Source organism: Euleptes europaea, chromosome 7 (genome assembly GCF_029931775.1).
Source record: "Euleptes europaea isolate rEulEur1 chromosome 7, rEulEur1.hap1, whole genome shotgun sequence".
Taxonomy (NCBI): domain Eukaryota; kingdom Metazoa; phylum Chordata; class Lepidosauria; order Squamata; family Sphaerodactylidae; genus Euleptes; species Euleptes europaea.
The window spans coordinates 93,508,233-93,521,544 of NC_079318.1; the positions used below are offsets into that span (position 1 = coordinate 93,508,233).

The following is a 13,312-nucleotide window of genomic DNA, read 5'->3' on the forward strand; positions in this document are numbered from 1 at the left end:
GACTTTCTGCATGCCCAGCAGATGCTCTACCACTGAGCCAGAGCCCCTCTCCATGGCTGGAAATTAATAATTTGATGTAATAACTTAGCTATGCACTATTAATAATTTCCCTATCCCCACCATGTAAAATTACTACCAAGGGCTGCCCATGGGAGAGGCTCCCTGCACACGGGCAGAGAGATGCTTGCCCTACACACCTCATGAATGCATCAATAGCAGGTTTGCCAACCTCCAGGTAATGTGCAAGTACAAAAACTATTTGCACTGTATAAATGACACGTCAATAAAAAAGAACAGCACAGGCTCTTAACTTAGCAAAGAACAATGCTGTATTCTAGGACAATCGTATGGAATATAGAATCACACACTACTACAAATACAAAAAACAAACTATTATAGGCAAAAGCAACATATCTTAACAGCTGAACTGATGAAAATCAACAATTGGTCTCTGGCATTGAAGTCCTCCCCAAACCCCGCCCTCCTCAGGCTCCGCCCCCCAAACCTCCCGCTGGTGGCGAAGAGGGATCTGGCAACCCTAGTAGAAATGCAGCCTAATCGTTTCAGCATTATTAATACTAACTGCATCCACGGTTGCCAGGTCCCTCTTTGCCACCAGCGGGAGGTTTTTGGGGCTGAGCCTGAGGAGGGCGGGGTTTAGGGAGGGGCTTCAATGCCATAGAGTCCAATGGCCAAAGCGAGGCATTTTCTCCGGGTGAACTGATTTCTATCGGCTGGAGATCAGTTGTAATACCGGGAGATCCCCAGCTATGCACTTGTCCACTTTGAGACCTACATGAATTTCTTCTGGTCCTGTGAGACTGTGTTTTTTCCTTGCACTTTATTGATACAGATAGCTGATGAAGCCATGAGCGAAACGTGATTTGGATCTAGACAACACGTCCTAACAGCTTCCCTCCGTGGCTCCTGCCTGGGACTCCGCTTTCCAGCAATTTACAACACCTAAAGAAGTCTATATTTGAGTATAAAAATTTCCTTACCCGTTACTCAGGACACTCAGGAATTGACATTGACTTACCTGACTCCCAGGATATTTATACATTGAACTTTTTTACTGCTGGACTGCTATTGATATCTATATGTGTATCTGGTTATTACCTTGTTGTATACATTGTTCACTTTTGCACCTTCCTTCACCTTTATAAATTAGTACTTTAATATATATTGTGTGAGTGCTGTCTGGATTCCTTCCATGACCTGGAGGTTGGCAACCCTAATTGTATCCCACATGGTCCCGGGCCCAGCTCTGTTCTTTGCTGCCGAGGCTCCGGCTGGCTGGCTGCCTGCCTACGCTTCCCATATCCTCGGGCTCCCGCCTCGCCTTCCTGGCGGCTCCCCTGCAAATTGAAGCATGCGCCACTTTGCAGCAGGGAAACTCCCCAGCCCGGGCCTGGCTGGGGCCAGAGGCAGGCAGGGCCCGGCGCGCGGTGCACGGCGGGAGCGGTAGTCCCCCAGACCGCCTCCGAAGGCGCTCCTGCGCTGGGCGAGCACTGCATTTCCCGGCGTCCCTTTCTCCTCCGCCGCCTCTGGGGCGCGAGGCACGCCGGGAGCGGTAGTCCCCGCGGGTTGGTTTCCGCCGCTGGGCGGCCCGTGCGGCCTGGAGGTAAACAAACTCGCTTTCCCGTGGTGCTCCGCGCCCGGCGCTGTGCTGTGTGGAGAGCGAGCGAGCGAGGCGAAGGCCGCGACCCGGTCGGGGGCGGGGGACGGAACAGGGCGGGTGTGAGGCGGAGGCGGCGGACCAAGATGGCGGCGTCTGGCTCGGGGGCCGCGGCGGGAGCCGGGCCGAGCTCCTCGTCGTCGTCCGCGGGCGGCGGCGCAGCCGGGGGGTCCTCCGCCGTCGCCGCGGCCGCCTCCAACCCGCGCAAGTTCAGCGAGAAGATCGCCCTGCAGAAGCAGCGGCAGGCCGAGGAGACGGCGGCCTTCGAGGAGGTGATGATGGAGCTGGGCACGACGCGGGTAAGACGGCGGGGGGAGCCGGGCTGGGGGGGGAACCTTTAAGGGGGGGCGCCCGTTGGGGGGCAACATCCGGTGGGGGGACGGTTGAGGGGGCAACAACATCCGGCCGAGGCGCGGGGAGGGCGATGGAACGGAGCGGGGAAGCGGTGGAGGAGCCAATGGGAGGCAGCCTTTATTGGGGGGCGGCTGGTGATTGGCTGGGCTGCTCGAGCCCCTTGCAGGAGGGGAAGTGATGCCAATTGGGGAGTCAAAAGATGAAAATCAACAATTGGTCTCTATGGCATTGAAGTCCCTATGGTCTCTATCAACAATTGGTCTCTATGGCATTGACTAGGCTGTGGGAAAGGGGCTGTATTTGGGGGTGTGGTACGGTTAGTTAATTCAATAGGGGAGGGGGTGCAGGAGGGATCCTGGGAGGTTGCTTTATGTCGGATTGTGAAGCAATTGGGGGGTCCCTTAAGGGAAAAAAATAGTATGGGGTTATTGGGGGGGGTGAGTTGAATGGAAGGGGGAGTCTTGGAGGAGTGGGGCTGCAGAAGTTGGGGGCTGGACGTGGTTCTTGAAAAGGTATTTGGGGCAAGGCTGCCAGGTGTGTCCCCCACCCCGCCATCATCAGGGTATGGGGGCGTAGGGGTTGCCAGATCCAGGTTGGGAAACTCCTGGAGATTTGGGGATGGAGCCTGGGGAGCACAGGGACCCCGGCGAGGTATAATGTCCACCCTTCCAAGCATCCCTTTTCTCCAGGGGGGAACTGATCTCTGTAGGCTGAAGTAATGCCAATTGAGGAGTCAAAAGAGAAGGGAAGCCGTGGGACGGGAGCCGTTGTGGGGCTGAATTTTGGGGGTGATATAGTTAGTTAATTCTTTAGGGGAGGGGGTGCAGGAGGGATCCTTGGATATTGCTTTATGTCGGATTTTGAAGCAATTGGGGGTCCCTTAAGGGAAAAAATAGTATGGGGTTATTGGGGGGGGTGAGTTGAATGGAAGAGGGTCTCCTTTGAGAGGAAATGGGGGTGGTCTTGGAGTGGGTGGAGGCTAGATGTAGTTATTGAAAAGGTATTTGGGGGTAAGGTTGCCAGGTCCTGTCCCCCCCACCCCTGGCCACCAGCAGGGTAGGGATTCATCGGTTCTTGTAGGTTATCCGGGCTGTGTGACCGTGGTCTTGATATTTTCTCTCCTGACATTTTGCCAGCAGCTGTGGCAGGCTGGCGAAACGTCAGGAAAGAAAATACCCAGACCACGGTCACACAGCCCTGATAACCTACAAGAACCGATGAACTCTGACCGTGAAAGCCTTCAACAATATAGGGTAGGGATTGATGGATCCAGGTTGGGAAACTCCTGGAGATTTGGGGATGGAGCCTAGGGTGGACAGGGACCTTAGTGGGGTACAATGCCATAGAGTCCACCCTCCTAAGCATCCATTATCTCTAGGGGAACTGATCTCTGTAGTCTGGAAATGATCTGTAATTCCAGGGGATCCGCAGGTTCTACCTGAAGGCCAGCGTCCCCGATTTGGAGATGGGTAGATGATGATGCAATTGGGGAAGAGATATAGGAGAACCCCTTGGGATGGGTCCCTTTGATTTACTTCTGTTCATTTGTGCTTCCTGAAATAATTGGGGGAGGTGTTCTCTTAGGGGAATGACAGCGATGTGGAAGTATCGGGGAGGCTTTCAGATGAATAGCAGAGGGTCTCTCTTGAGAGGGAAGGGGAGGGATGGGGGTTTAAGCTATTGGGCCTTGGGGAGTTTAGGCATGATATGGGGAGGGTCCTGGGCATGGCACTTGATCAGGTAATCGGCAGGGAGTTGTTTCCAGAAGCGGAGTATTACTGTGGGGGGAAAGAGCAAGAGTCCAGTAGCACCTTAAAGACTAACCAAATTTCTGGCAGGATACATTGTGTGCGGCAGGTATAAATAGGTAAGGCCTGACAGAAACAGAACATTCTGTTACGTTGTGCCCTGGTCTGTCTACTGTGTACCCTGAGTGGGGTTTCAGATAGAGGTCTTCCGTATCATGTTCTGTTTTTTAACTGGAGATGCTGGGGATTGAACCTGGGATCTCCTGCATGCAAGCAGGATTTTTTTTTATTTCTGAGCCACTGCCCCTCTAATATGATAATGGGCAGGATTCTACAAAGGTGAGGAGGGTGTTGTAGGAGTGTTCTCAGAGCATGGGGAAGGATCTGATGAGCTGGTGGAGGTGGGTGGGACACATTAGGTGGGGGCAGATTGAGTGCGGGGGTTGAATCTGGTGGTGTAATTAGATTCAGGCTGGGTGTGTTAGACCTAGAGAATTAATTTGAGGTTAACAGGGAAGAACTGAGTGGGACTTAAGCCTGATGATGTAACCGGAGTACGCTTATAATTATAGAGAGGCAGTGTGGTGCAGTGGTTAGAATGTCGAACTAGGATCTGGGAGAACCAGGTTCAAATCCCTGCTCTGCCATGGAAGGTCACTGGGTAATCATGGGCCAGCCGCGCTCTCTCGGCCTTATGTACCTCATAGGATTGTTGTGAGGGTAAAATGGACATAAGAACATAAGAAAGGCCCTGCTGGATCAGCCCAAGGTCTATCAATTCCAGCAGTCTGTTCACACAGTGGCCAACCAGGGGCCTCCAGGAAGCCCATAAACAAGACGACTGCAGCAGCACCATCCTGCCTGTGTTCCACAGCATCTAATATAATAGGCCTGCTCCTCAGATCCTGGAGAGAATAGGTATGCCTAATGACTAGTAGCCATTTTGACTAGTAGCCATGAATACCCTTCTCCTCTATGAACATGTCCACTCCCCTCTTAAAGCCTTCCCAGTTGGCAGCCATCACCATATCCTGGGGCAGGAAGTTTTACAATTTAACTGTGCGTTAAATGGAGGTAAGGAGAATGACCTAGGCCACTTCGGGTCTCCATCGGGAAGAAAACTTGGGTGTGAATGAATTAAGTGATACATTATTTGAGGTGGGAATATCCTAAGAGGGCTATATTTTTATTTTTTTGTATGAAGGTTCAGTGAGCTAATTGTGGGTCCTGTTTAGAAGAGAGATTTGGAGGAGGCATTGAGAGAATATGAGGATTATGGAGGGTCAGGGATAGTTTTTTGGGTGGAGTGAGGCTGAGCGGAGCCCCTGGGGATGGAGAACAAAAGATAAAATAGAAGAAGAGGAAGAGTTGGTTTTTATATGCCGACTTTCTGTACCACTTAAGGGACACTCAACCACCTTCCCTTCCCCACAACAGACTCCCTGTGAGGCAGGTGGGGCTGAGAGAGCTCTAAGAGAGCTGTGACTAGCCCAAGGTCACCCAGCTGGCTTAATGTGTAGGAGTGGGGAAACCAACCCAGTTCACCAGATTAGCCTCCGCCGCTCATGTGGAGGCATGGGGAATCAAACCCGGTTCTCCAGATCAGAGTCCACTGCTCCAAACCACCGCTCTTAACCACTACACCATGCTGGCTCTCCCAATCTTTGGTTGGGAGCAACCGCCGTGTTCCAGGGCTCTGAAAAGCTGCAGACTTATGAGAAGGAGTAATGGAGGAGGAAATATTACTTTGGCGGTTATGCCTCCTTCACCCACCTCCACCTCAAAGCCTGTTTTGAAAGATTCCGGGGACACACAGATTAAATACGCTCTTCTTGCAGAGATTCTCTTGGGTCATAAAATGTAGGGCATACCCCCCCCTCCCCTGGCTGATCTGGATGCTGTCGGAACATTCTCCCATGGGAAGCGAGGGAAAACTCGTTCCTCGGAGATGGGTTAAAATTAGACTGGGCAGAGTATGGGAAAATGTCCACCAGAAGCCTTTCCTGGTCAGAGAGGATCGAGAGGAGGTGCCGTTTATTCCGGGGAGTGGAATAGGTTTTGCCTGATGGGGTTGGCTCAGGCTGAGGTTGCTGGTGTGTGAAAATTCCAGGAACCAGACCCGGACTGTACGTTACCTGGACCTCTGGGGCATTGAAAGAGGGCTGAAGCCTCTGACATGCCAAGCAGAAGGTACTGGCCTGTTGACCCAATGAGGGCAAGGGGCCAGGTGTAGTGGTTAAGAGCGGTGGTTTTGAGCAGTGGAGTCTGATCTGGAGAACCGGGTTTGATTCCCCACTCCTCCACATGAGTGGCGGACGCTAATCTGGTGAACCGGGGTTGGTTTCCTCAATCCTACACATGAAGCCTGCTGGGTGACCTTGGGCTAGTCACAGTTCTCTCAGCCCCACCTGCCTCACAGGGTGTCTGTTGTGGGTAGGGGAAGGGAAGGCGGTTGTAAGCTGGTTTGATTCTTCCTTAAGTGGTGAAGAATGTCAGCATATAAAAACCAACTCCCTCCTCTTCCTCTCCTTCCTCTACTTCCTCCTCTTCCTCCTTCTCCTGCTACCAGGCCTGTCCAATCCAGAGGCTTCATACTGCCTTCAAATCATGGGCTAATGATACACTTGCCTGCTCCCTTGTGTGCTTGGAGGGGGGCTCTGGGACCTGTGGGTGAGAGCAGTCTGGGGTTTACCACAAGGGCCGCATCGAGACCCAGTTCTCACATTCTGCCAACCCTGACTCAGTTTAGAGGAGAGGGAAGGAAGTAAAAACAAAAATCTTAAGGACCGGCATCATGTTTTTAAATACTCAGGTAACTACTGGCTTTCCCCACCCCAGTCTTGCTATAAAGCCACAAATTATTCTTCTGTAACATCCCACATGCATGCAGCCCTGGCTGTATCTCATTGATCTTTGGTGGTATGTGTGGGACGTATATTGCTGGAAGCTAAACAGGAGGGGGAGGTGGTAGACTGTGTGTGTGTGGGGGAAACCTGCAATCTGACATCTGACAAGAGAGCCGTCCCGTCTATTTCTTCCAGAGCCAGTGGGACGTCATTTTTCCTCCAGTTAGGGAATCCATCTGTGGTTTGGTGGACATCAGCAAACCGTGACACCAACTCTCCTCGTCTCAAGCCTGTTTGCATGACGAGCAACCCACACGTTTTCACGTTCAGGCGAGAGACAGAAATTTGCCAGTATGGTGTAGTGGTTAAGAGTGGTGGTTTGGAGCGGTGGAGTCTGATCTGGAGAACCAGGTTTGATTCCCAGTGAAGGCTAATCTGGTGAACCGGGTTTGATTCCCCACTCCTACACATGAAGCCAGCTGGGTGACCTTGGGCTAGTCACAGCTCTCTTAGAATTCAGCTCCACCTACCTCACAGGGTGTCTGTTGTGGGGAGAGGAAGGGAAGGTGATTGTAAGCCAGTTTGAGTCTAAGGTTAGTAAAAAGAGTCTTAGATGGCTTGAGATTTTGGGGCTGCCAGAAGAGGAACCAGAGTGTCAATGAAGATTGTTGGGTGGGACGATCAGTGAAGGCAGGCTGAAGGAGGCCCTGTGGGATACAAACTCCAGCCTCCAGAGTGAGGTTTGCAGGCAAGCCGGCCCAAGACGAGGGCAGGGAGCTGTTCCTGTTGACAGCAGAGGAGAGGACCCACAATAATGGGTTTAAATTGCAGGCGGAAAGGTGGATATTAGGAAAAGGTTTTTTACAGTAAGAGTTGTTTTACAGTGGAATCGGCTACCTGGGGAGGTGATGAGCTCCCACTCAACTGGCAGTCTTTAAGCAGAGGCTGGACAAGAGCCAGTGTAGTGTAGTGGTTAAGAGCGGTGGTTTGGAGCAATGGACTCTGATCTGGAGATTCCCCACTCCTACACATGAGTGGCGCAGGCTGATCTGGTGAACAGGATTTGTTTCCCCGCTCCTACACATGAAGGCAGGTGGGTGACCTTGGGCTAGTCACAGCTCTCTCAGCCCCACCTACCTCGCAGGGTGTCTGTTGTGGGGAAGGGAAGGTGATTGTAAGCTGGTTTGATTCTGCCTTAAGCGGTAGAGAAAGTCAGCATATAAAAAACAACTCTTCTTCTTGTCAGGGATGCTCTAGGCAGATCCTGCTTTGAGCAGAAGGTTGGACTACATGGCCTGTATGGCCCCTTCCCACTCTGTGGTTCTCTTACCCTGTGACAACTTAAACTCCGCACTCTGTTCGGTTTCCGCAAGCTATCAGCCAAGGGCTACTCGCAGCCTATTGTGATCACTGGGACTTTTTACAGAGGCTACTAGCGGAAGTTCACAAAAATCAGTCTGCTGTTTATTCAGGGCCTGCGCATTGCGCCTAAAAATGGTATGCCTTCCCCCAAAAGGGGTGCGGGTGACTGGGACTGGTGTGGTGTAGCACACTGGTTCCCAAAGTGGGCAGTACTACCCCCGGAGGATGGTGGGAGGCAAGGGGGCAGCAGGGGGGCGCTAGAGGTGGGCCCCTTCAACTGTGTTGTTCACTGCTTCACAATAGATGAAGCTATGGCATCATGCTCGCAAATTTGGTGGAAACTATCAGAATCCCCCCCCCCGACTTTGTAGAGCTGGTACCACTGGATCAAGTTAATCAGTTTTGTTGAATAAATTTAGACTAAAAAGTTTGAATTTGATTTTGAATAGATGTGCAATGATTTGTTACTGTTTTGAAATTTTATTGTTATTATCTTTAGTGAGTCATGCAAACCCCTATTTGGAATAATGCTTTTTATAGGATAGGGTACGGGGCATGGGGTTGACTTTGTGGAACCAAGGGGGGGGCGGCCCGAAAGGTTTGGGAACCACTGGTATAGTGGTTAGGGTGTTCAGACTAGGATCTGTGAGACCCGGGCTTGAATCCCCGCTCTGCCGTCAAAGCTTGGCGGGTGACCTTGGGCCAATCGCGCACTCTCAGCTGCTCCGATTGTCCCTTGGGGAGTTATCAGCTTTGGGTACTGGGGGGAGATCTGCAAAGCAAGCCGCTTCGGTTGTCCCAATTGGGAGAAAGGTGGGAGGGTGCGTTTGGAACAAGGAAAATAAATAAATCTGAAATCCCTTTCTGGGCCTGCCGTTGTCGTATCGTCTCCGTCTTGTGCAACTGCAAGAGAGGGTTGCTTCACTTTCAAACAATGCTCAAGGTTTCCTTTTGGCACCCAAACTGAATGTTGCTGTGTTTGCTTGTCCCCTCTGCTGCGATGGGATTTAAAAGAAATTGGGGGGGGGGGCAGGTCCGAAGGAACTTGCCTGGGTCTCCCTGTTTACCCAGCAAACCGCTGGTTCACTTTCAGCCCATGGAGGGGGGGCGGCCGGATTCTAGGGCTCTCGCCTGTCTAATTCCGTGCCCCGAGGGGACGGGCCCGTGCTTCGCCCCAACCGGTCCTTCCAGAAAAGTTTGTGGCATGCGAGATTCCCCGGCAAGATAAACGGCAGGCAGAGATGAGTCCTCCGGGCTGTAAAAGCGCTGGCTGCTTTCAGAGCTGCCTGGAGCCGCAGAGGAAACTGGGCGAGAATGAGAATTAACTCTGGCGGGGTTGTCTTTTCAAGGCTGCTCTGAGAGCCCTGAGCATTCAGCAGAGAAAGCTCGTGCCCAGATCACACCTCTGCTCTGGCCTCAGTTGAACAACAACAAGAGATGGTTTTTATATGCCGACGTTCTCTACTACTTAAGGGAGAATAAAACCGGCTTACAATCACCTTCCCTACCCCTCCCACAACAGACACCCTGTGAGGTAGGTGGAGCTGAGAGAACTGTGACTAGCCCAAGGTCACCCAGCTGGCTTCATGTGTAGGAGTGGGGAAACCGATCCGGTTCACCAGATTAGCGTCTGTTGCTCATGTGAAGGAGTGGGGAATCGAACCCAGTTCTCCAGATAAGAGTCCGCTGCTCCAAACCACCGCTCTTAACCACTAGAGGCTAAGTGGATTGTTTTTTATGTTTTGTAATCTGCCTTGATCTGTAATCTAATTTGTTAGAGCCCCATGGCGCAGAGTGGTAAGCTGCCGTACTGCAGTCCAAGCTCTGCTCACAACCTGAGTTTGATTCCAACGAAAGTTGGTTTCAGGTAGCCGGCTCAAGGTTGACTCAGCCTTCCATCCTTCTGAGGTCGGTGAAATGAGTACCCAGCTTGCTGAGGGTAAAGGGAAGATGACTGGGGAAGGCACTGGCAAACCACCCCGTAAACAAAAGTCTGCCTAGGAAACGTTGGGATGTGACGTCACCCCATGGGTCAGGAATGACCTGGTGCTTGCACAGGGGACCTTTACCTTTTTAATCTGCCTTGAGGCTCAGAGAGAAAGGCGGACTATGGAAAATGAGGCTTGCCTGAAGGATGGTTACCCTGTGCCAACTCTTTTGGACAGGTGAGCATGCGATGCTCCTTGTGAAATATACTCCTTGACGAGAATGATCTTCCCTGGGTTTGGGGTGGTGTTAACAGCATTATCCTCTTTCCCATCACTGCATGGAGCATCGATATCCTGTCAGTTTTCAGTATGCCTCAAATGTTCTTCTCTCTAGGACAGGGGTTTCAGACATAAGGCCTGTGGGCCAGATCCGGCCCTTTGAGAGCTCTTAACTGGCCCGCGAACCAGCCGAGGCAAACAACCCCATACACACTCTCAGTCTGGGCTGGCGAGGCATGGCCCAGCCTGACCAAGTAGCATTTATGTCATATCTGGCCCTCGTAACAATTGAGTTCGACACCCCTGCCCTAGGGTTTGAACTTTGCCAGTTCTGTAATAGGTGAAAGTGACATTTGTCCCACTGAGTTTGTCCCATATTGCCCCGGATCAGGCCTGCCTGACCTCATCAGATCAGGGTAGATTAATATATATATATATATTTGATTTTAATTTTTTAAAATTTAAATTGGATTTTTTAAAAAATTAAATCTAATTTTTAAAAATAAAATGCTTTTTTGAGGAAAAAGCTATCTAACAATGGTTTTCTATTTAAGATGCAATTATAGTCCAAAGGTTAAATGGTAAAGGTCGTCCCCTGTGCAAGAACTGGGTCATTCCTGACCCATTGGGTGACGTCACATCCCAACGTTTCCTAGGCAGACTATGTTTACGGAGTAGTTTGCCATTGCCTTCCCCAGTCAAGATGCAGTTATAGTCCAAAGCTTATTCGTCATGAAATAAGGATTAGTTTTTAATTATGCAGCATGAGGCTGCATATTCATGCAATGTTTAATTTTTTTAGTAAATGAATTCCATTAGTCCATTCACAATATCATGCTCTTCCAAAGGTTTCTGTAAGATTATTTAGTGCATTTTTGCAGTTCTCAAAACTGTGAGCTTGTGTCTGCAGAGATAACATGCCTCTTCCTCACATTACAAATGTTATAAAATAAACTTAGAGTTGAGAAAAAGTCCTTAATCCTATTGTTGCTTTATTTATTTATATTTATTATTTAGATTTATTATCCTGCTCTCTCCAGCCGATGCCAGGCTTTGCAAATCTATGTACAGAGAATCAGCCCCTTACCTCTTAAGTGCTAAGTTTCAAGAAGTTCAATGAAAACATGATTATTCGGAGTGGACTAGATCTGCACAAGGAGCTAAGTGTGAGGAGGGAGGGGCAAGCAGCGAAAATGGAAGGTGAAACATTTTGAGCAGAATACCCCACAAGTCTTAGGTACTTTGTGTGTACTGCCTGAGGTTTAGCATATTATTCTGTCCGTTGGATGACAGAATCTACAATGCCAGCAGCCAAAAAGAGAACCAGTTTGGGAATATTTAAATGAAGTTACCTATTGGTAAGGCAGGCATGCTTGCAAAATGCAAACACTGCAACAAAGAAATTCAAGGCTTGGTGGCCCAAATGAAACGAGATAGTTCACCACGCAATAATTTCATAATTTTCTATGTATTTCTAATAGTAAAACCAATTCAATAACTTTTGATATAACTGTAAAACTAATCTGGAAAGTTATTATTCTAAAAATGAAACCATCTTGTTTAGGGTTGCCAGGTCCCTCTTCGCCACCAGCGGGAGGTTTTTGGGGCGGAGCCTGAGGAGGGTGGGGTTTGGGGAGGGACTTCAATGCCATAGAGTCCAATGTCCAAAGCGGCCCCTTTCTCCAGGTGAACTGGTCTCCATCAGCTGGAGGTCAGTTGTAATAGCAGATCTCCAGCTAGTACCTGGAGGTTGGCAACCCTACGCCCAGGCATCCTATGGCTGTTTCTTTTTGACCCTGAAAACTTAAGTTGCAGTTTCCTGGAAGAGAAGGCCACATTTTCTGGCACCTTCTCTCTCCCCTAAAGCCGCATGCTTTAAATTATGCAAATAAAACACATTTGCATGTGGTTCCTGGCTTTGCATAGTTTCTTCTGCTGCTGGGGGGCTTGGAATTCTCTTGACCCACACTGCAGTGGCGAAATCTGGGAAGGGAAGGGGAGTGTAGACCGGGATGGTGGTCAGAGAGCCAGTTAGATGCCCAGCATGATAAGGGCAGGGCAGGGCGCCTGGGGTGAGGCGCGAGAGAGAACCTCAGAGCGCTCGATCGCTTTTTATCAATCACCAGGGCTTTGTCACAGCCTCTCTTACATTCACCCTTGCCTCTCCCAACTGCTCAGGTCCCACGGAGCCGTGCGTGTCACGGACTCGCTGCAGTGGCCCGAGCTTGTGATTTTTCTTCTTCCGTGCCCTGGTTCGAATCTCGCCTCTTCCCAGGAGTTTCTTGGGCCAGCTGCTCCTTTCTCAAATGCCCCTCACCCAGCTTCGGTTACGGTGGCGATCACGCAGACCTACCTTGTTGGGGGTGGGAAGCGCCGTCGAGTCACAGCCAGCTTATGGCGACTCCGTAGGGTTTTCACCGCAAGCGAAGAAGGTGGGAAGTGGTTTGCCATTGACAGCCAGCATGGTGTAGTGGTTAAGAGCAATGGTTTGGAGCGGTGGACTGATCTGGAGAACCTGGTTTGATTCCCCACTCCTCCACATGAGTGGCGGAGGCTAATCTGGTGAACCTGGTTGGTTTCCCCCTCCACATGAAGCCAGCTGGGTGACCTTGGGCTAGTCACAGTTCTCTTAGAGCTCTCTCAGCCCCACCAACCTCACAGGGTATCTGTTGTGGGGAGGGGAAGGGAAGGCGATTGTAAGCCAGTTTGATTCTCCCTTAAGTGGTAGAGAAAGTCAGCATATAAAAACCAACTCTTCTCCTTCTCCTCTGCGTAGCGACCTTGGACTTCCTCAGTGGTCTCCCATCCAAGTGCTAACCAGGGCTGACTCTGCTTAGCTTCCGAGATCTGACGAGATCAGGCTAGCCTGGACCATCCAGATCAGGGCAGGCCTACCTTACAGGGCTGTTTTTACTGCCACTCGCCTGTACCTTGTACCCATCATCCCTGGGAGATCAGGCTCTTTCATAAAGCGGCTTCATATTTCTCTCCCCCCCCCACGGTAATAGTTGTACTATGAATGACTCAACCTTGTGTGTGGGCAGGCCGATAACCTTTCTCGTGTGTGTGGGTTACTAATGTTGATGGACTCATTGCCCATTGCAAAGTATTGTTATG

At 50.6% G+C, this 13,312-nt stretch overlaps 1 protein-coding gene across 1 annotated transcript in view; it reads left to right on the top strand.

Moving 5' to 3' along the window:
• Nucleotides 1–1,764: 1,764 nt before the first annotated feature.
• CRTC2 (CREB regulated transcription coactivator 2) overlaps nucleotides 1,765–13,312 on the top strand; it is a 51,806-nt gene continuing 40,258 nt past the window's right edge. The window contains exon 1 of the mRNA XM_056853511.1: nucleotides 1,765–1,977. Coding sequence (XP_056709489.1) covers nucleotides 1,765–1,977 — 213 coding nt within the window. The remainder of the gene's footprint in view (nucleotides 1,978–13,312) is intronic.